The sequence below is a fragment of the Eleutherodactylus coqui genome, chromosome 1, assembly GCF_035609145.1.
Source record: "Eleutherodactylus coqui strain aEleCoq1 chromosome 1, aEleCoq1.hap1, whole genome shotgun sequence".
NCBI lineage: Eukaryota > Metazoa > Chordata > Amphibia > Anura > Eleutherodactylidae > Eleutherodactylus > Eleutherodactylus coqui.
Window position 1 is genome coordinate 534,477,804 of NC_089837.1, and position 27,109 is coordinate 534,504,912.

The following is a 27,109-nucleotide window of genomic DNA, read 5'->3' on the forward strand; positions in this document are numbered from 1 at the left end:
CTACATGTTCTACTCTCATGTGAGACTCACAGAAAGATAGAACATACTGCAACTGCCCCGTCACACAGCGCCGCTAGGAGTCACCCACGTGAATCCACCCATTGCCAATACTGAGTTGCAGTTTTGTTCATCTGACAACGTACAAACCCCCGTTTCCTGTCAGTGTGAATGCATCCTCAGGGCTCACACCCACTGGTGCTTTTACCGCTGCGTTTTCTTAATGAAGATGTCATGGGACTTTCTAATGTTCGCAGCGCTGGTTGGTGCTTTGTGATTTTTGTGCGATGCGATTTTAACATTAGGAAGTCCCATTGACATTCGCATTAATAAGACGCATCAATATGGCGGCGGTCAATAACAGCAGTGGGTGTGGGCCCTCAGGATGGACTCACACTAATGGATTCGCACAGTATATGACACGCAAAAGGTTTGTGTCCCTAACACATAGTGAAGAATTCCATGGGTGCGTTCACTTAGGCAGATTTTGCACGTATTTCGTCTGTGCAAAACAATACGCAGCATGTGCACATATTTTTTCGTGTGTTTGCACAGGAAAATAGCACATATGGCAACATGTACATATACTGTGTAGCAGAAGTCATGGGAAACAATAGAGACACACGTATGTGCTTATGTATGTGTACATATTATACACATGGCTCGGTGACCCATGGGTAGTTCCCATGAACGGGGGATCATCATGCCGTCTCATGTGCTGGGAGAAGTGTCCTGATAGACTGTATCCCTCCTGGACAGGATGTGCGGACCTCACTGATAATGTAGTGCCTCTGTTTCCAAATCACACCCCCTATGGGGCGTATAATGGGCTACCTGATAAAACAGCATACAATATGTGAGATAAAATGGTAGACAATGGGGCCGGAGCGATGCTCTGCCTGGTAGACGACAAGTTGTCTGAAAGCCTTAAATTGAATAGCTCTGGGAGCATCACTAGTGGGGGGTCAGGGGACTGGCTATAACTAGTGGCAGGGTAATAGATGGTATATCCTGTGATTTAGTAATAGCACTTAATGCTACCTTATGGCGTGTTACTGGGTGATGTACAAGGTACTTAGGATGCTGTTCTACAGAGCAGAGCTACAATTGATGTTATTACATCATGGAGGTAAGAAATGTTGTGGTCTTTGTTATTAAACCCCTTGAGTGGCACGCCCGGAAATTTTCGGGGACGAGCTCAACTGCCCATAGCGATACAGCGCGGAACATTCCCAGGCTATGTTTCACTATGGGAGCTGCAGAGCACAATGCCACAAGCTGTGGTATTGTGCTCCGCCTGCACAGACCCACACAGAGCAGTCCAGAACTTTGAAAAGCAGAAGCAGGAAGACATTGTCGATCTGACGGCAATCTCCCGCTTCTGAATTCAAACTCCTGCACAGGTTTGTTTACAGGTTGCCATAGAGACCATCGGCTTGTCAGAAGCAAGCCGATGGTCTCTGTGGCAGGAAGAGCTGGTGCTTGGCTGTCAGAGGATAGCCAGGCACCAGCTCTTACAGCAGAGATCAGAGAAAACCTCCGATCTGTGCTGTGTTAACTAGAGATGAGCGAGCACCAAAATGCTCGGGTGCTCGTTACTTGGGACGAACTTTTCGCGATGCTCGAGGCTTCGTTTCGAATAACGAACCCCATTGAAGTCAATGGGCGACCCGAGCATTTTTGTATATCGCCGATGCTCGCTAAGGTTTTCATGTGTGAAAATCTGGGCAATTCAAGAAAGTGATGGGAACGACACAGCAACGGATAGGGCAGGCGAGGGGCTACATGTTGGGCTGCATCTCAAGTTCCCAGGTCCCACTATTAAGCCACAATAGCGGCAAGAGTGCCCCCCCCCCTCCCAACAACTTTCACTTCTGAAAAGCCCTCATTAGCAATGCATACCTTAGCTAAGCAGCACACTACCTCCAACAAAGCACAATCACTGCTTGCATGACACTCCGCTGCCCCTTCTCCTGGGTTACATGCTGCCCAACCCCCCCCCCCCCCCCCGCACAACCCAGTGTCCACAGCGCACACCAAATTGTCCCTGCGCAGCCTTCAGCTGCCCTCATGCCACACCACCCTCATGTCTATTTATAAGTGTGTCTGCCAGAGGAAAAGCAGGCACACACTGCAGAGGGTTGGCATGGCTAGGCAGCGACCCCCCATAAAAGGGGCGGGGCGATAGTCCACAATGCTGTACAGAAGCAATGAGAAATCCAATCCTGTGCCACCTCCATCTGGAGCTGCACACGTGGGCATAGCAATGGGGAACCTATGTGCCACACACTATTCATTCTGTCAAGGTATCTGCATGCCCCAGTCAGACCGCGGTTTTTTATACATAGTCACAGGCAGGTACAACTCCGCAATGGGAATTCCGTGTGCACCCACAGCATGGGTGGCTCCCTGGAACCCACCGGCGGTACATAAATATATCCCATTGCATTGCCCATCACAGCTGAGGTAATGTCGTGCTTAATGCAGCTGGGCTTCGGCCCACACTGCATGCCCCAGTCAGACTGGGGTTCTTTAGAAGTGGACACATGCAGTTACAACTCCCTGTGGACCCACAGCATGGGTGGGTGCCAGGAAGCCACCGGCGGTACATAAATATATCCCATTGCATTGCCCAACACAGCTGAGGTAGTATTGTCATGCTTAATGCAGGTGGGCTTCGGCCCACACTGCATGCCCCAATCAGACTGGGGTTCTTTAGAAGTGGAAACAGATGCATTTACAACTCCCTGTGGACCCACAGCATGGGTGGGTGCCAGGAAGCCACCGGCGGTACATAGAAATATCCCATTGCATTGCCCAACACAGCTGAGGTAGTAATGTCGTGCTTAATGCAGGTGGGCTAAAAATTAATTTGATTACACTGTAGGCGAGGGCCCACAAAAATTGCTGTATCAACAGTACTAATGTACCTGAGAAAAATTGCCCATGCCCAACCAAGAGGGCAGGTGAAACCCATTAATCGCTTTGGTTACTGTGGCTTAATTGGTAACTAGGCCTGGAGGAAGCCCAGTAAAAATAAAAATTGGTTCAGGTGAAAGTTTCAACGCTTTAATGAGAATTGAAACGTATAAAAATTGTTTAGAAAAATTATATGAGTGAGCCTTGTGGGCCTAAGAAAAATTGCCCGTTCGGCGTGATTACGTGAGGTTTCAGGAGGAGGAGCAGGAGGAGGAGGATGAATATTATACACAGATAGATGAAGCTAAAAGGTCCACGTTTTGGATGGTGATAGAGAACGATTAGAGATGAGCGAGCACCAAAATGCTCGGGTGCTCGTTACTCGGGACGAACTTTTCGCGATGCTCGAGGGTTCGTTTCGAGTAACGAACCCCATTGAAGTCAATGGGCGACCCGAGCATTTTTGTATATCGCCGATGCTCGCTAAGGTTTCCTTGTGTGAAAATCTGGGCAATTCAAGAAAGTGATGGGAACGACACAGCAACGGATAGGGCAGGCGAGGGGCTACATGTTGGGCTGCATCTCAAGTTCACAGGTCCCACTATTAAGCCACAATAGCGGCAAGAGTGCCCCCCCCCCCTCCCAACAACTTTTACTTCTGAAAAGCCCTCATTAGCATGGCATACCTTAGCTAAGCACCACACTACCTCCGACAAAGCACAATCACTGCCAGCATGACACTCCGCTGCCACTTCTCCTGGGTTACATGCTGCCCAACCCCCCCCCCCCACAGCGCACACCAAAGTGTCCCTGCGCAGCCTTCAGCTGCCCTCATGCCACACCACCCTCATGTCTATTTAGAAGTGTGTCTGCCATGACGAGGAACCGCAGGCACACACTGCAGAGGGTTGGCACGGCTAGGCAGCGACCCTCTTTAAAAGGGGCGGGGCGATAGCCCACAATGCTGTACAGAAGCAATGAGAAATAGAATCCTGTGCCACCGCCATCAGGAGCTGCACACGTGGGCATAGCAATGGGGAACCTATGTGCCACACACTATTCATTCTGTCAAGGTGTCTGCATGCCCCAGTCAGACCGCGGTTTTTAATTCATAGACATAGGCAGGTACAACTCCCTATTGTGAAGTCCCTGTGGACCCACAGCATGGGTGGCTCCCTGGAACCCACCGGCGGTACATAAATATATCCCATTGCATTGCCCAACACAGCTGAGGTAGTAATGTCATGTTTAATGCAGGTGGGCTTCGGCCCACACTGCATGCCCCAGTCAGACTGGGGTTCTTTACAAGTGGACAGATGTAGGTTAAACTCCGTGTGCACCTACAGCATGGGTGGCTCCCTGGAACCCACCGGCGATACACAAAAATATCCCATTGCATTGCCCAACACAGCGGATGTAACGTCAGCTGTAATGCAGGTGGGCTAAAAATTAATTTGATTACACTGTAGGCGAGGGCCCACAAAAATTGCTGTATCAACAGTACTAATGTACATCCCAAAAATTGGCCATGGCCAACCAAGAGGGCAGGTGAAACCCATTAATCGCTTTGGTTAATGTGGCTTAAGTGGTAACTAGGCCTGGAGGCAGCCCAGTTTAACGAAAAATTGGTTCAAGTTAAAGTTTCAACGCTTTTCAGAGCATTGAAACTTATAAAAATTGTTTAGAAAAATTATATGAGTGAGCCTTGTGGGCCTAAGAAAAATTGCCCGTTCAGCGTGATTACGTGAGGTTTCAGGAGGAGGAGCAGGAGGAGGAGGAGGAATATTAGACACAGATTGATGAAGCAGAAATGTCCCCATTTTTGATGGTGAGAGAGAACGTAGCTTCCATCCGCGGGTGCAGCCTACGTATTGTTTAGGTATCGCTGCTGTCCGCTGGTGGAGAAGAGAAGTCTGGGGAAATCCAGGCTTGTTCATCTTGATGAGTGTAAGCCTGTCGGCACTGTCGGTTGACAGGCGGGTACGCTTATCCATGATGATTCCCCCAGCCGCACTAAACACCCTCTCCGACAAGACGCTAGCCGCAGGACAAGCAAGCACCTCCAGGGCATACAGCGCGAGTTCAGGCCACGTGTCCAGCTTCGACACCCAGTAGTTGTAGGGGGCAGAGGCGTCACGGAGGACGGTCGTGCGATCGGCTACGTACTCCCTCACCATCCTTTTACAGTGCTCCCGCCGACTCAGCCGTGACTGGGGAGCGGTGACACAGTCTTGCTGGGGAGCCATAAAGCTGGCAAAGGCCTTGGAGAATGTTCCCCTGCCTGCGCTGTACATGCTGCCTGATCTCTGCGCCTCCCCTGCTACCTGGCCCTCGGAACTGCGCCTTCTGCCACTAGCGCTGTCGGATGGGAAGTTTACCATCAGTTTGTCCACCAGCGCCCTGTGGTATAGCAACACTCTCGAACCCCTTTCCTCTTCGGGAATGAGAGTGGGAAGGTTCTCCTTATAGCGTGGGTCGAGCAGTGTGTACACCCAGTAATCCGTAGTGGCCAGAATGCGTGTAACGCGAGGGTCACGAGAAAGGCTTCCTAACATGAAGTCAGCCATGTGTGCCAGGGTACCTGTACGCAACACATGGCTGTCTTCACTAGGAAGATCACTTTCAGGATCCTCCTCCTCCTCCTCTTCCTCCTCCTCAGGCCATACACGCTGAAAGGATGACAGCCCAGCAGCATGTGTACCCTCACCAGTGGGTCAAGCTGTCTCTTCCCCCTCCTCCTCATCCTCCTCATGCTCCTCCTCCTCCTCCTCAACGCGCTGAGATATAGACAGGCGGGTGCTCTGACTATCCAGCGACATACTGTCTTCCCCCTCCTCCTCATGCTCCTCCTCCTCCTCCTCAACGCGCTGAGATATAGACAGGAGGGTGCTCTGACTATCCAGCGACATACTGTCTTCCCCCGGCTCTGTTTCCGAGCGCAAAGCGTCTGCCTTTATGCTTTGCAGGGAACTTCTCAAGATGCATAGCAGAGGAATGGTGACGCTAATGATTGCAGCATCGCCGCACACCACCTGGGTAGACTCCTCAAATTTTCCAAGGACCTGGCAAATGTGTACAAATCAGGGCCACTCTTCTGTAAATAATTGAGGAGGCTGACTCCCACTGCGCCGCGCAAGTTGGAGTTGGTATTCCACTATAGCTCTACGCTGCTCATAGAGTCTGGCCAACATGTGGAGCGTAGAGTTCCACCGTGTGGGCACGTCGCACAGCAGTCGGTGCACTGGCAGATTAAACCTATGTTGCAGTGTCCGCAGGGTGGCAGCATGCGTGTGGGATTTGCGGAAATGTGCGCAGAGCTGGCGCACCTTTCCGATCAGGTATGACAAGTGGGGGTAGCTTTTCAGAAAGCGCTGAACCACCAAATTAAAGACATGGGCCAGGCATGGCACGTGCGTGAGGCTGCCGAGCTGCAGAGCCGCCACCAGGTTACGGCCGTTGTCACACACGACCATGCCCGGTTGGAGGCTCAGCGGCGCAAGCCAGTGGTCAGTCTGCTCTGTCAGACCCTGCAGCAGTTCGTGGGCCGTGTGCCTTTTCTCTCCTAAGCTGAGTAGCTTCAGCACGGCCTGCTGACGCTTGCCCACCGCTGTGCTGCCACGCCGTGTGACACCGACTGCTGGCGACGTGCTGCTGCTGACATATCTTGATTGCGAGACAAAGGTTGCGTTGGAGGAGGAGAAGGAGGGTGGTTTAGTGGAGGAAGCATACACCCCCGCAGATACCATCACCGAGCTGTGGCCCGCAATTCTGGGGGTGGGTAGGACGTGAGCGGTCCCAGGCTCTGACTCTGTCCCAGCCTCCACTGAATTCACCCAATGTGCCGTCAGGGAGATATAGTGGCCCTGCCCGCCTGTGCTTGTCCACATGTCCGTTGTTAAGTGGACCTTGGCAGTAACCGCGTTGGTGAGGGCGCGTACAATGTTGCGGGAGACGTGGTCGTGCAGGGCTGGGGCGGCACATCGGGAAAAGTAGTGGCGACTGGGAACCGAGTAGCGCGGGGCCGCCGCCGCCATCATGCTTTTGAAAGCCTCCGTTTCCACAAGCCTATACAGCAGCATCTCCAGGCTGATCAATTTGGCAATGTGCACGTTTAATGCTTGAGCGTGCGGGTGCGTGGCGGCGTAGTTTCGCTTGCGCTGAATCTGTGGCACTAGCGACGTCTGGACGCTGCGCTGAGAGACATTGCTGGATGGGGCCGAGGACAGCGGAGGTGAGGGTGTGGGTGCAGACCAGGAGACGGTAGTGCCTGTGTCCTCAGAGGGGGGTTGGATCTCAGTGGCAGGTTGGGGCACAGGGGGAGAGGCAGTGGTGCAAACCGGAGGCGGTGAACGGGCATCGTCCCACCTTGTGGGGTGCTTGGCCATCATATGCCTGCGTATGCTGGTGGTGGTGCCTCCCCAGCTGATCTTGGCGCGACAAAGGTTGCACACCACTGTTCGTCGGTCGTCAGGCGTCTCTGTGAAAAACTGCCACACCGTAGAGCACCTTGACCTCTGCAGGGTGGCATGGCGCGAGGGGGCGCTTTGGGAAACAGTTGGTGGATTATTCGGTCTGGCCCTGCCTCTACCCCTGGCCACCGCACTGGCTCGGCCTGTGCCCACACCCTCACTTGGCCCTCCGCGTCCTCGGCCGCGTCCACGTCCTCTAGGCCTACCCCTACCCCTCAGCATGCTGTATTACCAGTGATTTGATTTCCCAGGCAGGAAAGAAATTGGCGCAAGGCTGCACTCAACCGTAGCTGGTTGCGTCTGATTTTTGTACGTTGTCCACGCAGCACACACGTACCCAGAGCCCTTAGGACTGACACAGGCAGGCCAAATATAATTTTTTGTCATTTTTAGCAAAGGGAAGCACCCACTGCGTTTATTTAATGAACAAGAAGTTTAATATCTGTGGTGTGGCCCTCAAAAAGTGTCACACAACTATAGTGTAGCAGAGTTATTAACTCTAGCAGAGCAGGTATTTGCCAGTCAGGAAAGACAATGGCGCAAGCCTGCAGTAAACCGTAGCTGGTTGCGTCTGATTTTTGTACGTTGTACACGCAGCACACACGTACACGGAGACCTTAGGACTGACACAGGCTGGCCAAATAGAATTTTTTTCCTTTTTAGCAAAGGGAAGACCACACTGCGTCTATTCAATGAATAATAAATGTCTTCTGGCCCTGCCTACACAATTCTATCCCTGTAGTATCAATGGAGGGTGCAATGCTCTGCACAGCCGGTTTTGAGAAAAAAAAAAAAAAATGCAACACTGCTAACAGCAGCCAGCACAGTACTGCACACGGTTAGATGTGGCCCTAGAAAGGACCGTTGGGGTTCTTGAAGCCTACACTAACTCCTAACACTCTCCCTGCCTAACTCCCACTTCTGTGCCTATTGCAGGGCGCAATGCTCTGCAGATCCAATTTTGGACAAAAAAAAGTAAAAAATACTGTGCTAACACAGTACTGCACACGGTTAGATGTGGCCCTGAGAAGGGCCGTTGGGGTTCTTGAAGCCTACACTGACTCCTAACGCTCTCCCTACAGCAGCACCAGCAGCAGTACTTTCCCTCAGCTAAGTCACAAGGCATCTGAGGCGAGCCGCGGGAGGGGCCGACTTTTATACTCGGGTGACATCTGATCTCGCCAGCCACTCACAGCAGGGGGGTGGTATAGGGCTTGAACGTCACAGGGGGAAGTTGTAATGCCTTCCCTGTCTTTCAATTGGCCAGAAAAGCGCGTTAACGTCTCAGAGAGGAAACTGAAAGTAACCGGAACACAGCGTGGTATTTGTTTCGAGCAACGAGCATCCCGAACACCCTAATATTCACACGAGTATCAAGCTCGGACGAGTACGTTCGCTCATGTCTAAGAACGATGCTTCCATCCGCGGGTGCAGCCTCTTCATGCTCCTCCCCCTCCTCCTCAACGCGCTGAGATATAGACATGAGGGTGCTCTGACTATCCAGCGACATACTGTCTTCCCCCGCCTCCGTTTATGATTTCAAAGCATCTGCCTTTATGCTTTGCAGGGAACTTCTCAAGATGCATAGCAGAGGAATGGTGACGCTAATGATTGCAGCATCGCCGCTCACCACCTGGGTAGACTCCTCAAACTTTCCAAGGACCTGGCAGATGTCTGCCAACCAGGCCCACTCTTCTGTAAATAATTGAGGAGGCTGACTCCCACTGCGCCGCCCATGTTGGAGTTGGTATTCCACTATAGCTCTACGCTGCTCATAGAGTCTGGCCAACATGTGGAGCGTAGAGTTCCACCGTGTGGGCATGTCGCACAGCAGTCGGTGCACTGGCAGAATAAACCGATGTTGCAGGGTCCGCAGGATGGCAGCGTGCGTGTGGGATTTACGGAAATGTGCGCAGAGCTGGCGCACCTTTCCGAGCAGGTATGACAAGTGGGGGTAGCTTTTCAGAAAGCGCTGAACCACCAAATTAGAGACATGGGCCAGGCATGGCACGTGCGTGAGGCTGCCGAGCTGCAGAGCCGCCACCAGGTTACGGCCGTTGTCACACACGACCATGCCCGGTTGGAGGCTCAGCGGCGCAAGCCAGCGGTCGGTCTGCTCTGTCAGACCCTGCAGCAGTTCGTGGGCCGTCTGACTCTTCTCTCCTAAGCTGAGTAGTTTCAGCACGGCCTGCTGACGCTTGCCCACCGCTGTGCTGCCACGCCACGCGACACCGACTGCTGGCGACGTGCTGCTGCTGCTGACACATCTTGATTGCGAGACAGAGGTTGCGTAGGAGGAGGAGGGTGCTTTAGTGGAGGAAGCATACACCGCCGCAGATACCACCACCGAGCTGGGGCCCGCAATTCTGGGGGTGGGTAGGATGTGAGCGGTCCCAGGCTCTGACTCTGTCCCAGCCTCCACTAAATTCACCCAATGTGCCGTCAGGGAGATATAGTGGCCCTGCCCGCCTGCGCTTATCCACGTGTCCGTTGTTAAGTGGATCTTGGCAGTAACCGCGTTGGTGAGGGCGCGTACAATGTTGCGGGAGACGTGGTTGTGCAGGGCTGGGGCGGCACATCGGGAAAAGTAGTGGCGACTGGGAACCGAGTAGCGCGGGGCCGCCGCCGCCATCATGCTTTTGAAAACCTCCGTTTCCACAAGCCTATACGGCAGCATCTCTAGGCTCATCAATTTTGCAATGTGAACGTTTAACGCTTGAGCGTGCGGGTGCGTGGCGTCGTACTTGCGCTTGCGCTCAAACTGTGGCGCTAGCGACGTCTGGACGCTACGCTGAGAGACATTGCTGGATGGGGCCGAGGACAGCGGAGGTGAGGGTGTGGGTGCAGGCCAGGAGACGGTAGTGCCTGTGTCCTCAGAGGGGGGTTGGATCTCAGTGGCAGGTTGGGGCACAGGGGGAGAGGCAGTGGTGCAAACCGGAGGCGGTGAACGGGCATCGTCCCACCTTGTGGGGTGCTTGGCCATCATATGCCTGCGCATGCTGTTGGTGGTGGCTCCCCAGCTGATCTTGGCACGACAAAGGTTGCACACCACTGTTCGTCGGTCGTCAAGCGTCTCTGTGAAAAACTGCCACACCGTAGAGCACCTTGACCTCTGCAGGGTGGCATGGCGCGAGGGGGCGCTTTGGGAAACAGTTGGTGGATTATTCGGTCTGGCCCTGCCTCTACCCCTGGCCACCGCACTGGCTCGGCCTGTGCCCACACCCTGAGTTGGGCCTCCGCGTCCTCGCCCGCGTCCACGTCCTATAGGCCTACCCCTACCCCTCAGCATGCTGTATTACCAGTGATTTGATTTCCCAGCCAGGAAATAAATTGGCACAAGCCTGCTGTTAAACTTAGCTGGCTGCGCATGATTTTTTTTACGTTCTCTCCACCCACCACACACGTACCCAGAACGCTGAGGACTGTCAGAGGCAGGCCAAATAGAATTTTTGCCCCTTTTTTTTAAAGGAAAGGCCCACTGACTATATTCAATCAATAATAAATGTGTTCTGTGGCCCTGCTGTGTGTCACAGAACTGCAGTGTTATTAACTGCAGCAGAGCGATGATTTTCCAGCCAGGAAATAAATTGGCGCAAGCCTGCAGGCCAAATAGAATTTTTGCCTTTTTTTTTTTAAAGGAAAGGCCCACTAACTATATTCAATCAATAAAATATGTCTTCTGGCCCTGCCTACACAATTCTGTCCCTGGAGTATTACTGCAGGGCGCAATGCTCTGCACGGCCGATTTGGAAAAAAAAAATGTGCAACACTGCTAAAAGCAGCCTCCACAGTACTGCACACGGTTAGATGTGGCCCTAATAAGGACCTTTGGGGGGTCTTGAAGCCTACACTAACTACCAATTCTTTCCCTACAGCAGCTCCGGTACAAACAGCACTGTCCCTCACTAACTCACAAGGCATCTGAGGCGAGCCGCGGGAGGGGCCGACTTTTATACTCGGGTGACATCTGATCTCCCCAGCCACTCACTGCAGGGGGGTGGTATAGGGCTGGAACATCACAGGGGGAAGTTGTAATGCCTTCCCTGTCTTTCAATTGGCCAGAAAAGCGCGCTAACGTCTCAGAGATGAAAGTGTAAGTAACCCGAACATCGCGTGGTACTCGTTACGAGTAACGAGCATCCCGAACACCCTAATACTCGAACGAGCATCAAGCTCGGACGAGTACGTTCGCTCATCTCTAGTGTTAACCCTTTTTCTGTCGATGTAGTTGTGCGAGGGCTCATTTTTTCCGAGATGTCCCGTAGTTTATGATAGTACCAATTCGGAATACATACGACTTTTTGACCGCTTTTTATTGCATTTTTTTCTGGGAAACAGGGTGACTGAGTGCATTTGTGTTGTTCTTTATTTTTTTTCGGACTACGTTCACATTACGGCGTAAATAATGTGCTAGTTTACTAGATCGGACTTTTACGGACGCGGCGATACCAAATATGTATTTTTCTTTTATGATTTAGATTTTTTTATTATAGATATGGCAAAAGGAGGTGATTTAAACTTGTATAACTTTTTTTTTTTAAGCTGTGAAAAAGTCACGAAAAAGAAAAAACTATTACAGTTTGGTGTTGGCATAATCGTACCGACCGGTAGAATTACTTTAATATATTATTTATACCGCTCAGAGAATGCAGAGAAAAATAAAAAAAACAGCCAGAATTACAGGTTTTGGTAATCTTGCCCCTAGAAAAAAATGGAATAAAAAGCGATCAAAATTTTACATGTTCCAAAAAAACTAGATAAATGAAGACTGGAATTCATCCCGCAATAAACAAGGCCTTCTAGAGCGCTGGCAATGAGAAAAAAAATACGGCTCTTGGAATGTGGCGACACAAAAGCAAACCTTTAAGAAAGAAAAAGGCTTTAAATGTACAAAAATGCAATTTTTTAAACAAAAGTTATACAATATACATTATATATACCCAAAAATGATGCCGTCAAAAAGTACAACTTCTCCCGCAAAAAACAAGCCCTCATACGGCCATGTCAATGGAAAAAACAAAAAGTTATGGCTCTTGGAACACAATTGCAAAATTAGTTGAAATCAAATGATTAGACCATTTAAAAAAACTTGCCCTGGTGGGTCTTATAGGGGGGTAAGAAACCTGCCACTCAAGAGGTTAATCCTAACTGATAGTTTGCTTGACTTCCCGTTTCTTGGTTTAGTGTATTTTGGGGCGTTTGTTTATTTTGCTGCATACTGTGTAGTATAGGGGTAAACTTGTCTATTCCTTAGTTGTTGCATTCAGTGCAGACCTGATCTCGTATTTATACAATAACTAGCTGAAATACCCGGCTTCGCCCGAGTTAATTTGGTACTGGTGTTTATCTGGTGTTCACACGGAAAAGCTTATGAAGTCGTGGTTACTTTAGAGATACCGAGGAAACAAATATGTTCACCAATTTGCATGGTTCTTGGCGTTACCCAGGAAACCCCACGGGGAGGTAACCATGTGACGTTTCCTTTATATAAAATGACATCAGGAAGTGAGAGAATTAGATTCCGTACATAAAATTTGGATGCTAATTCTTTTGCGCTTAGAACTGAACAATCGAGGTGGGACCCATTAACTTTTTCTATTTTGGAGATAATCTATGCTCGTGCCAAATTTCATGTTTCTACGACATCGGGAAGTTGGAGAATTAGTGGCGAGTCAGTCAGTGAGTGAGTCAGTGAGTCAGTCAGTCAGTCAGTCAGTCAGTCAGTGAGTGAGTGAGTGAGTCAGTCAGTCAGTCAGTCAGTCAGTGAGGGCTTTCGTCTTTATATATATAGATTGGTCCTTGAGTCAGTTAATACACAGATTTGTAGTTTATGTTTTGTTTAAAAAAATATAGGGTTATGTTGTTTAGGTGAAATCCAACTCAGATACAACTGAATGGCTGTGTCATGCTTTGTCGTCTATACCATATGCGGCATATATGAATTCTCCACTTTCAGACCCCGGGTTGGAGTAGAAGCCTTAGGGACAAGTTGGGACCACCCTACGTGGGTGTAATGAGAGGACCACAGATGACTCCTAGGAACCTCTATCTTCCTGTTTAAGTAAGGCAACACATTCCCTAGTGGTTAGCTCAAGTTTTTGGGATGAGGGAAGAGGTCATGTTGCTGACAGTATGGGGAAGGAGCTGGTTAGCATTATGAATTAGCCGCATTTAAAGTAAGAAAGACGGAAATACCTGCAGCTGAGTATTTTTCTAGTTACCGACACAACATAGAACATATGAAAGTTACTGTAGTAAAAGGCAATTTCAAATCTCAGCATCACAGAAGAATTTGCGAGTAGAAGTTTATAGTTATCCTTGATACACACAAGAACAGAATGAACCTCAGAGGGGGCTTCTTGCATCAGTGGAGAATATGGGAAATCAGTGGACTAATTAAATATTTACTCCTTTACTCATCCTCTTCTGGTATTGGCTTAAGTGTGAATTAATCACACCATGTCTGTGCTTTTGTATATTGTGAGAATGTCATATCTGTCTGTGATGGGGCCAGTGTACACAGGATTCACAAGATTACCTGTAGTCAGGTTCTGGTGAAGAACAGAGGCTACCTTAGACCCCGCACCTTAGGTAAGATCTGCTGCATGAATTGGCATCCAAGTAAAGTCTTGGAATACAACCTGTACGGAGCCTTAGAGTTCATTCACACAGGGGTTTATACACTCCATATTATAAAATACTGTATCCTCATTCATTTATATCGGGCATTTAGAGCTGCGTATTTACACCTATGAAGAGAAGTTGCAGCATGTCCTATTTTGGGCAATATTAGAGACAGAAAAAGCCCATTGAAGTAATTGGGGTCCCATAAATACGCTGAATTTTAGTCCATGAATATACAGAATATTCAAAGACTGAAACTAAATATGCTTGTGTGTAAAAATATCCCTGAAATATGTAGATGCCCACGATCTTGATATGTAGAAGCTTGCTTGGTGAGGAGAATCTCTTGGTGTTTTGCTTGTATTGGGTCACATTGGGCAGCAGATTGGGAGAGTGGACATGCTTCAGGTGGAGCTGCTCCTTTGTTCTGATGGAGAAGGACAGTGCCATGGTTCTGGTAATTCAAAGCAGCTTATCTCCTGGTTCCAGTAGCCTGGCCTGCCATCAGGAGTATCAAAGCCCCATACATGTAAATAGTTTGGTCCTTTTTGGCTTTCTTCTATTGATCTTCCATCTTGTAGGCCATTATATAATCCTCCTTCTACACAGGAACCCAAATATGTTTGAATGTTTCAGTCTCTGTGTGGGATGGAAGAAGGGTACTGTGTTCTTTGTGAACCATTTCAGACCCTACCACATTACGGGGGAACAAAGGATTATTTGGGGTCTATATAGTTTCTCTTAAGTAAAAATAAATGCTGAAAATGTGGTACCTGTTAGCTTAATATATGAGAGACTGTGCAAATTTCATGTGCTGACCAGTAGGTCCGAGTTGAGAGTAGACAAGCACTGTTGGGTGCATTTTTGGTCTTGTTTGCCCATACCCTTAAGAGTAGAGCTACCTATACTGTAGCTGCTTCATAGACACCAAAATTAACCCTACAGGGTGTCACTGAGCCAACTGGACCAATCCAATAGTCCTATAGAACATAAAATAATGTCACACAGAAAACAAAACATTTCAATAAATCTAATATTTTATTTCCCTGCTCATATAAAAAAAACGAGGCCATAAAGTGAGTCCAGGCCATGTTGGATCACGTCTCAGGAGGAGGAGGGAGCATCAACATTAGATGGAGACGCTGTTCTCAACTATCTTCGGGTCCAGGTAGGGATACAGCATGCTCCTGGTTTGGTTCTTCTCATTAATGATATTGGATATCTCAGTGAGTTTCTCCTGAAATTTTTGAATTAACTTTTTTGGAGTTTCCTCAGTGAAATGCTCATCGGGGTAACATCCCAGACATCTCTGTAATGCAAGGAATAACTAAATCAAAAACAAGATGTATTGAATTGTACATTCAGTCATCTAAGAACACTGCCAAATGCTCACCTGATCTTGCGGCTCTTTGCTGAGCTGCCACGTGGTAACCACTACTGTGGTGGTGGTATTGACATCAGGCAGGGCATCCAGGATAGTCTGCAGTGTTGTGACCCCTTTAGCTGTGGGAGGGGGGCTCTTCATAGATGAGGGACCATTGGGCATCCAGCCATAAAAGTCAAACTGCAGTGGAAACACAATAGAAATCCACATAGAACAATGCCACAGACAAATATTATGAGCAGGAACATTTCTCACCTAGAAAAAGTCATGTTCAGACTGTAAGAACTCAATATATGCGATAGGGTGCAGGAAATGTGGAAATAATGGTTGGAATACAAAGTGTCAGCAAGAAGAACATCTCAGTATTTCTCTATGGAGTGTTGTATGTGACTTCTCATTGTCTGCAGAAGTCAGGTTGGAGATCTGAAGGACTTGAGATCATAGAGAGCTGCAAGCTGGAGAGCAATTTCAGTGGTAGTGCGCCTTAAAAGAGATACTGCTATTGACCTGCAAATTGTGATCTATAGAACATGACCAGGAGAATGTCATAAAAAGAACATGACTTGCAGACCCTGGCCTAGAGACCATGACCTATAAAATGTGGTCTATAGGACCCGGCTTACAGACCATGAGAAACAGAATGTGACCTACAGAACCTGACCTACAAAAGGTGGCCTGTAAACTGTGATCTATAGGACATGACCTACAGGCCGTGATCTACAGAATGTGACCTTCAGAACATCACAATAAGAATGTGACTTTAAGAATGTGGTCTACAGACTGTTGCCTATATATTGTGGCCTATAGAATATTACCAACGTAACCTACAGACTGTGATCTATAGAACCTGGCTTACAGGATGTACTTTCAGACCTAGTGAAACAGAATATGAACTACAGAACATGACATACTGGCTGTGATCCTCAGAATGTGGTCTATAGAGGATGGCCAACAACAGTGATATACAGAACATCATCTACGATCGGGAGTCATAGAATATAATTTACGTACCGTGTTCTACAAACTGAGCTAAAGAACGTGGCCTACAGGATGTGACATGACTTACCAGCAGTGTGTTTCCAGGAATTTACGGAAGTCGTTATTTGTTTTTTGTGGGGTTGTTCATCTTTATGTACGGAGGTGCCCCCCTGCTCCGAATTAAAAGTCTTGATTAGAGATGAGCGAACGTACTCGTCCGAGCTTGATACTCGTTCGAGTATTAGCGTGTTCGGGATGTTCGTTACTCGTAACGAGTACCACGCGATGTTCCGGTTACTTTCAGTTTCCTCTCTGAGACGTTAGTGCGCTTTTCTGGCCAATTGAAAGACAGGGAAGGCATTACAACTTCCCCCTGTGACGTTCAAGCCCTATACCACCCCCCTGCTGTGAGTGGCTGGGGAGATCTGATGTCACCCGAGTATAAAAATCGGCCCCTCCCGCGGCTCGCCACACATGCCTTGTGAGTTAGCTGAGGGAAAGTACTATCATGCTGGAGCTGCTGTAGGGAGAGCGTTAGGAGTTAGTGTAGGCTTCAAGAACCCCAACGGCCCTTCTCAGGGCCACATCTATCCGTGTGCAGTACTGTGTTAGCACTATATATGTATATTTTTTTTTTCAAAATTGGATCTGCAGAGCATTGCGCCCTGCAATAGGGACAGAAGTGGTGGTTAGGCAGGGAGAGTGTTAGCAGTGAGTGTAGGCTTCAAGAACCCCAACGGTCCTTTCTAGGGCCACATCTATCCGTGTGCAGTACTGTCCAGGCTGCTGTTAGCAGTGTTGCATTTTTTTTTTTTTTCTCAAAACCGGCTGTGCAGAGCATTGCACCCGGCATTAATACTACAGGGATAGAATTGTGTAGGCAGGGCCAGAAGACATACATTATTCATTGAATAGACGCAGTGTGGCTTGTCCTTTGAAAAACAAGGGAAAAAATTCTATTTCGCCTGCCTGTGTCAGTCCTCAGGGCTCTGGGTACGTGTGTGCTGCGTGCAGAACGTTAAAAAAAATCAGACGCAGCCAGCTACGTTTTACTGCAGGCTTGCGCCAATTTTTTTCCTGCATGGGAAATCCCTGATCTGCTGTAGCGAATAACTTTGTATCACTGCAGTTCTCTGACACATTTGCAGGGCCACAACACAGTTATTAAACTTAGTAGTATTCATTGAATACACGCAGTGTGGCTTGTCCTTTGAAAAACAAGGGAAAAAATTCTATTTTGGCTGCAGGCTTGCGCCAATTTTTTTCCTGCCTGGGAAATCAAATCACTGGTAATACACCATGCTGAGGGGTAGGGGTAGGCCTATTGGACGTGGACGCGGGCGAGGACGCAGAGGCCCAAGTCAGGGTGTGGGCACAGGCCGAGCCAGTGCGGTGGCCAGGGGTAGAGGCAGGGCCAGACCGAATAATCCACCAACTGTTTCCAAAAGCGCCCCCTCGCGCCATGCCACCCTGCAGAGGTCAAGGTGCTCTACGGTGTGGCAGTTTTTCACAGAGACGCCTGACGACCGACGAACAGTGGTGTGCAACCTTTGTCGCGCCAAGATCAGCTGGGGAGGCACCACCAACAGCATACGCAGGCATATGATGGCCAAGCACCCCACAAGGTGGGACGAAGGCCGTTCACCGCCTCCGGTTTGCACCACTGCCGCTCCCCCTGTGCCCCAACCTGCCACTGAGATCCAACCCCTCTCTGAGGACATAGTCACTACCGTCTCCTGGCCTGCACCCACACCCTCACCTCCGCTGTCCTCGGCCCCATCCACCAATATCTCTCAGCGCAGCGTCCAGACGTCGCTAGCGCCGCAGTTTGAGCGCAAGCGCAAGTACGCCGCCACGCACCCGCACGCTCAAGCGTTAAACGTGCACATTGCAAAATTGATCAGCCTAGAGATGCTGCTGTATAGGCTTGTGGAAACAGAGGCTTTCAAAAGCATGATGGCGGCGGCGGTCCCGCGCTACTCGGTTCCCAGTCGCCACTACTTTTCCCGATGTGCCGTCCCAGCCCTGCACGACCACATCTCCCGCAACATTGTACGCGCCCTCACCAACGCGGTTACTGCCAAGGTCCACTTAACAACAGACACGTGGACAAGCACAGGCGGGCAGGACCACTATATCTCCCTGACGGCACATTGGGTGAATTTAGTGGAGGCTGGGACAGAGTCAGAGCCTGGGACCGCTCACGTCCTACCCACCCCCCGAATTGCGTGCCCCAGGTCGGTGGTGGTATCTGCGGGGGTGTATGCTTCCTCCACTAAACCACCCTACTCCTCCTCCTCCTACGCAACCTCTGTCTCGCAATCAAGATGTGTCAGCAGCAGCACGTCGCAAGCAGTCGGTGTCACGCGGCGTGGCAGCACAGCGGTGGGCAAGCGTCAGAAGGCCGTGCTGAAACTACTCAGCTTAGGAGAGAAAAGGCACACGGCCCACGAACTGCTGCAGGGTCTGACAGAGCAGACCGACCGCTGGCTTGCGCCGCTGAGCCTCCAACCGGGCATGGTCGTGTGTGACAACGGCCGTAAGCTGGTGGCGGCTCTGCAGCTCGGCAGCCTCACGCACGTGCCATGCCTGGCCCATGTGTTTAATTTGGTGGTTCAGCGCTTTCTGAAAAGCTACCCCCACTTGTCATACCTGCTCGGAAAGGTGCGCCGGATCTGCGCACATTTCCGCAAATCACACACGCACGCTGCCACCCTGCGGACCCTGCAACATCGGTTTAATCTGCCAGTGCACCGACTGCTGTGCGACGTGCCCACACAGTGGAACTCTACGCTCCACATGTTGGCCAGACTCTATGAGCAGCGTAGAGCTATAGTGGAATACCAACTCCAACTTGCGCGGCGCAGTGGGAGTCAGACTCCTCAATTATTTACAGAAGAGTGGGCCTGGTTGGCAGCCATCTGCCAGGTCCTTGGAAAATTTGAGGAGTCTACCCAGGTGGTGAGCGGCGATGCTGCAATCATTAGCGTCACCATTCCTCTGCTATGCATCTTGAGAAGTTCCCTGCAAAGCATAAAGGCAGACGCTTTGCGCTCGGAAACAGAGCCCACTGCTGACGGTACCCATGCTGCTTGCCTGTCATCCTTTCAGCGTGTATGGCCTGAGGAGGAGGAAGAGGAGGAGGAGGAGGAGGAGGAGGATCCTGAAAGTGATCTTCCTAGTGAAGACAGCCATGTGTTGCGTACAGGTACCCTTGCACACATGGCTGACTTCATGTTAGGATGCCTTTCGCGTGACCCTCGCGTTACACGCATTCTGGCCACTACGGATTACTGGGTGTACACACTGCTCGACCCACGGTATAAGGAGAACCTTCCCAGTCACATTCCCGAAGAGGAAAGGGGTTCAAGAGTGTTGCTATACCACAGGACCCTGGCGGACAAGCTGATGGTAAACTTCCCATCCGACAGTGCTAGTGGCAGAAGGCGCAGTTCCGAGGGCCAGGTAGCAGGGGAGGCGCAGAGATCAGGCAGCATGTACAGCGCAGGCAGGGGAACATTCTCCAATGCCATTGCCAGCTTTATGGCTCCCCAGCAAGACTGTGTCACAGCTCCCCAGTCAAGGCTGAGTCGGCAGGAGCACTGTTAAAGGATGGTGAGGGAGTACGTAGCCGATCGCACGACCGTCCTCCGTGACGCCTCTGCCCCCTACAACTACTGGGTGTCGAAGCTGGACACGTGGCCTGAACTCGCGCTGTATGCCCTGGAGGTGCTTGCTTGTCCTGCGGCTAGCGTCTTGTCGGAGAGGGTGTTTAGTGCGGCTGGGGGAATCATCACGGATAAGCGTACCCGCCTGTCAACCGACAGTGCCGACAGGCTAACACTCATCAAGATGAACAAAGCCTGGATTTCCCCAGACTTCTCTTCTCCACCAGCGGACAGCAGCGATACCTAAACAATACGTAGGCTGCACCCGCGGATGGAAGCATCGTTCTCTATCACCATCAAAAACGGGGACATTTCTGCTTCATCAATCTGTGTATAATATTCCTCCTCCTCCTCCTGCTCCTCCTCCTGAAACCTCACGTAATCACGCCGAACGGGCAATTTTTCTTAGGCCCACAAGGCTCACTCATATAATTTTTCTAAACAATTTTTATACGTTTCAATGCTCTTAAAAGCGTTGAAACTTTAACTTGAACCAATTTTTCGTTAAACTGGGCTGCCTCCAGGCCTAGTTACCACTTAAGCCACATTAACCAAAGCGATTAATGGGTTTCACCTGCCCTCTTGGTTGGCCATGGCCAATTTTTTGGATGTACATTAGTACTGTTGATACAGCAATTTTTGGGGGCCCTCGCCTACAGTGTAATCAAATGAATTTTTAGCCCACCTGCATTACAGCTGACATTACATCCGCTGTGTTGGGCAATGCAATGGGATATTTTTATGTACCGCCGGTGGCTTCCTGGCACCCACCCATGATGTGGGTCCACAGAGAATTATAAATGCATCTGTTTCCACATCTAAAGAACCCCAGTCAGACTGGGGCATGCAGTGTGGGCCGAAGCCCACCTGCATTAAGCACGACATTACTACCTCAGCTGTGTTGGGCAATGCAATGGGATATTTCTATGTACCGCCGGTGGCTTCCTGGCACCCACCCATGCTGTGGGTCCACAGAAAATTATAAATGCATCTGTTTCCACTTGTAAAGAACCCCAGTCTGACTGGGGCATGCAGTGTGGGCCGAAGCCCACCTGCATTAAGCACAACATTACTACCTCAGCTGTGTTGGGCAATGCAATGGGATATTTTTATGTACCGCCGGTGGGTTCCAGGGAGCCACCCATGCTGTCGGTCCACAGGGACTTCACAATAGGGAGTTGTACCTGCCTGTGTCTATGAATTAAAAACCGCGGTCTGACTGGGGCATGCAGACACCTTGACAGAATGAATAGTGTGTGGCACATAGGTTCCCCCTTGCTATGCCCACGTGTGCAGCTCCTGATGGCGGTGGCACAGGATTATATTTCTCATGGCTTCTGTACAGCATTGTGGGCTATCGCCCCGCCCCTTTTAAAGAGGGTCGCTGCCTAGCCGTGCCAACCCTCTGCAGTGTGTGCCTGCGGTTCCTCCTCATGGCAGACGCACTTATAAATAGACATGAGTGTGGCGTGGCATGAGGGCAGCTGAAGGCTGCGCAGGGACAATTTGGTGTGCGCTGTGGACACTGGGTCGTGGGGGGGGGGGGGGGTTGGGCAGCATGTAACCCAGGAGAAGTGGCAGTGGAGTGTCATGCAGGCAGTGATTGTGCTTTGTTGGAGGTAGTGTGGTGCTTAGCTAAGGTATGCATTGCTAATGAGGGCTTTTCAGAAGTAAAAGTTGTTGGGGGGGGGGGGCACTCTTGCCGGTATTGTGGCTTAATAGTGGGACCTGTGAACTTGAGATGCAGCCCAACATGTAGCCCCTCGCCTGCCCTATCCGTTGCTGTGTCGTTCCCATCACTTTCTTGAATTGCCCAGATTTTCACACATGAAAACCTTAGCGAGCATCGGCGAAATACAAAAATGCTCGGGTCGCCCATTGACTTCAATGGGGTTCGTTGTTCGAAACGAACCCTCGAGCATCGCAAAAATTTCGTCCCGAGTAACGAGCACCCGAGCATTTTGGTGCTCGCTCATCTCTAGTCTTGATAAAGGACATATGAGTCCAAAGCGTCGCTATCGTCTTTGGATTATCGTTGGACTGCATACCATATTGTTTCCTTCATGAATGAACCAGTCATTTGTAATAAAGAAGCTGATTTTAAGTGCAAATATAATAAGTCTGTGGTGCAACTTATTTGTTTTATAAAGTGACTTACAAGCAGCGACCTCTGAGAGAAGAACCACACACCTGGACCTACAAGTATGGCCTACTAGAATTTACTTACAGTCTGTAACGTATAGAAAGTTGCTAGAGAACATTCCCTGAAACCATCACCTATACAATGGGGCTTATGGAATATCAAACCCCAAAATCCATAACACAACGTTCTCTTCATCTGGTTAGTAAGTAGTATTTGCCTGGTTCAGTGTGAAGGCTTTGAGCTGCTCAGGCAGACCTTGAACCTGATTCATATAATGTGAATTTTAATTTTTCCACGATGTATAAAACAGCGACGTTTTACATTTTTGGAGGGACTGAATAATAACTTGATCGGCATGAAGTTCCCCTATGAGATTGTCGTGGTAATTTACTTGACATTACTATCAGACATGAAGATGATGGGAGTATTCATACCAATATCTATCGTAAACCAACATCAGCAGTATCCACCTTGAGGAAAGGGATACGGGTGGCCAATATTTGAGGGATGGAGAGATTGCTGGGATATGGTCTCTTTCCAAGCTGAATGTGATTCTCTATATGCTAGATGTAAAGCTAGAGGATATCCTACTGACATTCTGCAGAAAGCATAGACGCATGCCGGCTCGGATGACAGAGAGAGATTGGTGAGACCTATTACAAATACACAAATGGAGTCCAAACAAATCAGATGGATTGGTACGTTTGATGGTTACACCACAAAGATTTCCAAAATTCTCTGTAAATATTGGCCTATATTACTTGCTGATCCCCATTTGAAGGACGTATTACCTGAACATCCTGGCATTACATTCAGATGGGGCATAAGTTTTCGCTATTTATTAGTCAAGAGCCACTTTGTGTCGGAGTGTTCTGACATCAATGACATACAATGGAACGCCCAGACTGGATGTTCGCCTTGTGAAAGTGCATCTTTTGCCCCCAGGTTGGTTTGACCAACATCTTTGTGAACTCTATTGATGACAAAAGATACCATATTAAACAGCCCATGAATTGCCGTAGCAACGGCATGATCTTTACTGCCTGCTGAAGCTGTTGGAAAACCTATCCAAGAAATGAGAAAAACAATGCCAGGAAATCTTAGCACCATCCGAACTACAAAGATACATCAGTGGCTCGCCGTATTAGTAGAATCCGGTGGTGACCTTCATTGCTTGAGATTCACAGGCCTCCGTCAGATTCGATTGGGACCTCATGGTGGTAATTTAGATCTCTTGAGATGTGAGGAATCTAGATGGATATTTAGGTTGAAATCCATGAGCCCTGCTGGTCTTAATGAAGACTTTCCATTGTCTCCTTGTATACAGTCCTTCCGGCTGAGTTCCTATATATGGATTGATCTGATACATATTTTTTTTAGATAAACTATTATTGGACAATATGATGTTTACAACATCTTTTTTCGCTGCGGTTTGCAGCAATCGAGAGCGATGTGTTTACCTACATTATATATTACTAGATTGACCCGATGTTCAATGGGCGAACATAAAAGGTAGCCGTTCATGCAGAAAATACCCAAAATGAAGCATGCCATGATTTTTACATTGCGAGCGTAAATCACAGTTGATATCTGCTCATGTAAGTGGAAGAATCGATTTAACATTGCATCCTATGGACGGACATAGCTGCAGAACCTGCGGGCAGATGCCCGCTGCGGCATCCGCAGCAAAAATCCGAATGTGGGCATGAGCACTTATTCTGCCTCATTCTATGTCTTACTCTGCCTCTCTCTTCATCTCTCACTTTCTCTCCCTCTTGTCTTTGCCTCTCTCTTCATCTCTCTCCTGCTGCTCCTGCTGACCCCCCTCAATTTCAATGACACCAGCACTTGGTGCTGTCATGAGTGCAGCTCACGCTTCCTCCTCTTTCACCGGCTTCTGCACACAGTAGAAGTTGGCTAGCCGCTTGGGTGCAGGCTTCAGCCCTCTCCTCCTTGGGCAATTATCTAATGTTGCTGTGGGGTCCCACCCGTGAAGCTGGATGAGGTCCCTGTCTGCTTTCTTAGTGGAACTCATGGCTGTGCTCTCGCTCTCTCTGTCATCAGTCCATGGTATAAGATCCACTTAGCAACGCTTTACTCTCCCTATTGGCAGGCACCCATACACTTAACATAGGACTTTGGGCTGCCCTCACAGGTCACTTATTGTATCAAACTCAATGTGTTGGATTTTACGGTGATGGTGCGCATCTAACAGATCCACTGACACCAAAATCAGCCACCTAAGGTCAGGCCAAGGGTTAAAAGTGTGGTCCAAGAAAAAGCCTGTTGACTTATTTATATTAGATTCCTTTCTGTGGCCTATCTAGCCCATAATATGACTTTATAATGACAGTGATATCTGAGACAGTGGGGTTTGCGATCATTGTGGGAGTATGCTCAGTTGATGTGGATAACACACTGCGATCTTTCTAAGTGTCAGTACAGATGCTATGGAGATGGTCGCATCGCTAGATTTCCCAAGTGTTCAGGCATGCTCAGTTGATGCAGATAGACTTCAACAACCTTTTCTAAGTGTTTCCATCTGCTCTACTGCACTAGCCACACCTGCTATTTTCCAAGTCCTTGGGCACGCTCAGTTAATGCGGATAGCACTCAATCATTTTCAGTCTAAGTGTCTGCACGCGCTCTGTTGAGACGGCCGTGCCTGCTCTGCACTGAGCATGCTCTGGCAACACATTATCCTTGGTGGAGCCATTGGTATGAGATTGGTTAAATTATAGCCGTCTGTCAAGATTTCCTCACATCATTATTTACCGCTGTCTTGTCTCTGCTCTGGATTGGCTACTCAAAAGAATGTTCCGCTTCTCTTAAATTTAAGAGTTATCAGTTCAGTTCATTATTGCCTTGGTTGTTCCCCTGAGGACGCCGCAATGCGAAATATATCGGGGGGGAGGGGGGGGGGGCTATAGATTAGATTTTAATAGGGTTTTGGTGGTGCCGACTTCCTAATTTCTACATAGGCTTTTGGAAGTTGGCCATCCAGGCCTATGTTTAGTGTGTGTATATATGCACAATTACACACATGATACTAACTGAGGACTGCTGGTCACAGCTCATTTCCTATCATCGTTGCCCCTAATTTTAAATATTATTCAATGTTGTCTTTTTGAATAATAAAGTATTCAGATTATATTTTAGGGGATATTATTTATGGGTATTTGTTGACTTTGGCAATTAAAATTGTGTTTGTATGGCCCGGAGTATTCCTAGAGCAAGTTCATAATATGTCTATAAAATATGACCTACAGAACATGATCTATAGAAGTGTCCTGCAGAATGTTACCTACAGCACATCTATTAAGCATGACCTGCAGAGCTATATACAGCTAATTAAAAATATACAGCTAATGAATACAATTGAGAACCTCACTATTGGAATTGGGGACAAAAAACAAAGACAAAGAAATTCAGAAAGCAAGTAGAGGAGCAAGAGACCCCGATCACAAACTAACATGTTTCTACACAAATGCACAGAGCAAGGGGAACAAACAAGGGGAATTGGAGCTCCGAACACAGGAAGAGAAATGATGTCATAGGCATCACGGAAACTTGGTGGGACGATACACATGATTGGATACAAGGCTTGAAGGATACAATGTATTTATAAGGAACAGACCTAATAAAAGGGGAGGAGGCGTTGTGTTGTATGCTAGGAGAACATTCATCTCCACCGAGATTCAAGCTTCAGAGCTGGGAGTTCTGTAGAAACTGTTTGGGTAAGAATACAAGGAGAGAACAACAGAAAGGACACCATTGTAGGTATTTACTATAGGCTGCCTGGACAAGCAGAAGGTATGGAGGAACTCCTTCTACATCAGATGGCCAAGCTCTCAAAGAAGCCCAACATAGTGATTAGAGATGAGTGAACGTACTCGTTTCGAGTAATTACTCGATCAAGCACTGCGATTTTCGAGTACTTCAGTACTCGGGTGAAAAAATTTGGGGGGCGCCAAGGGGGCGGGGGGAGGCGTGGCGGCGCGGGGGCTAGCAGCGGGGAACAGGGGGAACCCTCTCTCTCTACCTCTCCCCCCCACTCCCCACTGCAACCGCCCACTCACCCACGGCGCCCCCCCCCCGAATCTTTTCGCCCCAGTACGGAAGTACTCGAAAATCGCGGTACTTGGGCGAAAAGGGGGCGTGGCCTCGCTCATCTCTAATAGTGATCATGGGAGATTTTACCCATCCAGACATTTGTTGGGAATCTCTCAGGTAAAAGTAATGGATCCAACAGATTCTTATCCGCTCTTGGTGACAACTTTATCTTCCAGAAGGTAGAAGATAAAACAAGGGGATCTGCTATCTTGGACCTAATTCTTACCAACAGGGAGGGAATGGTTGAGGAAGTAAGGGTGGCCGGGACCTTAGGAGGCAGTGATCATGATATCCTTGGATGTTGGATAACAAGAGGAGGAAGACCTGAGAAGACTCAGACCTCAAGGTTGGATTTCAGAAAGGCAGTTTTTAATGGACTCAGAAAGAGGAAGAATCCAATGGCTGGATGTTCTTAAGGACAGAAATGTCCAAGAAGGTTGGGAAATATTGTGAAATGAGATTCTCAAAGCACAATCGTTACCAATCCCTAAAAGAAGGAAGAATGGGAAGCATTTAAAGAGACCAGGATGGATGAACTCTAGAGATAAGTGAGCATGCTCATCTGAACTTGATGCTCGTTCAGGCAGTATCATACTCGAAGGTGCTCGTTACTCGAGAAAATTTCATCTCCCCTGCCTATATGTTTAGCGCCATTCTTTAGCCAATGAACATGCAGGGAAGGCTTTGGCACCTCCTGCTGTGACTTGCCAACCCTGTGCACGTCTATAGCAGTGACTGGCTGGCCTGATCACGTGACCTACGAGCATAAAAACTCAGTTCACCTGATGATCGCCTCACACGGAGGCTGGATTAG

At 49.0% G+C, this 27,109-nt stretch overlaps 1 protein-coding gene across 1 annotated transcript in view; it reads right to left on the reverse strand.

Moving 5' to 3' along the window:
* Positions 1 to 15,030: 15,030 nt before the first annotated feature.
* LOC136591773 (polyunsaturated fatty acid lipoxygenase ALOX15B-like) overlaps positions 15,031 to 27,109 on the reverse strand; it is a 132,455-nt gene continuing 120,376 nt past the window's right edge. Inside the window, exons 13-14 of the mRNA XM_066588550.1 lie at positions 15,403 to 15,573; positions 15,031 to 15,318 (exon numbers count right to left, since the gene is read on the reverse strand). Coding sequence (XP_066444647.1) covers positions 15,139 to 15,318; positions 15,403 to 15,573 — 351 coding nt within the window. The 3' untranslated portion in view covers positions 15,031 to 15,138. The remainder of the gene's footprint in view (positions 15,319 to 15,402; positions 15,574 to 27,109) is intronic.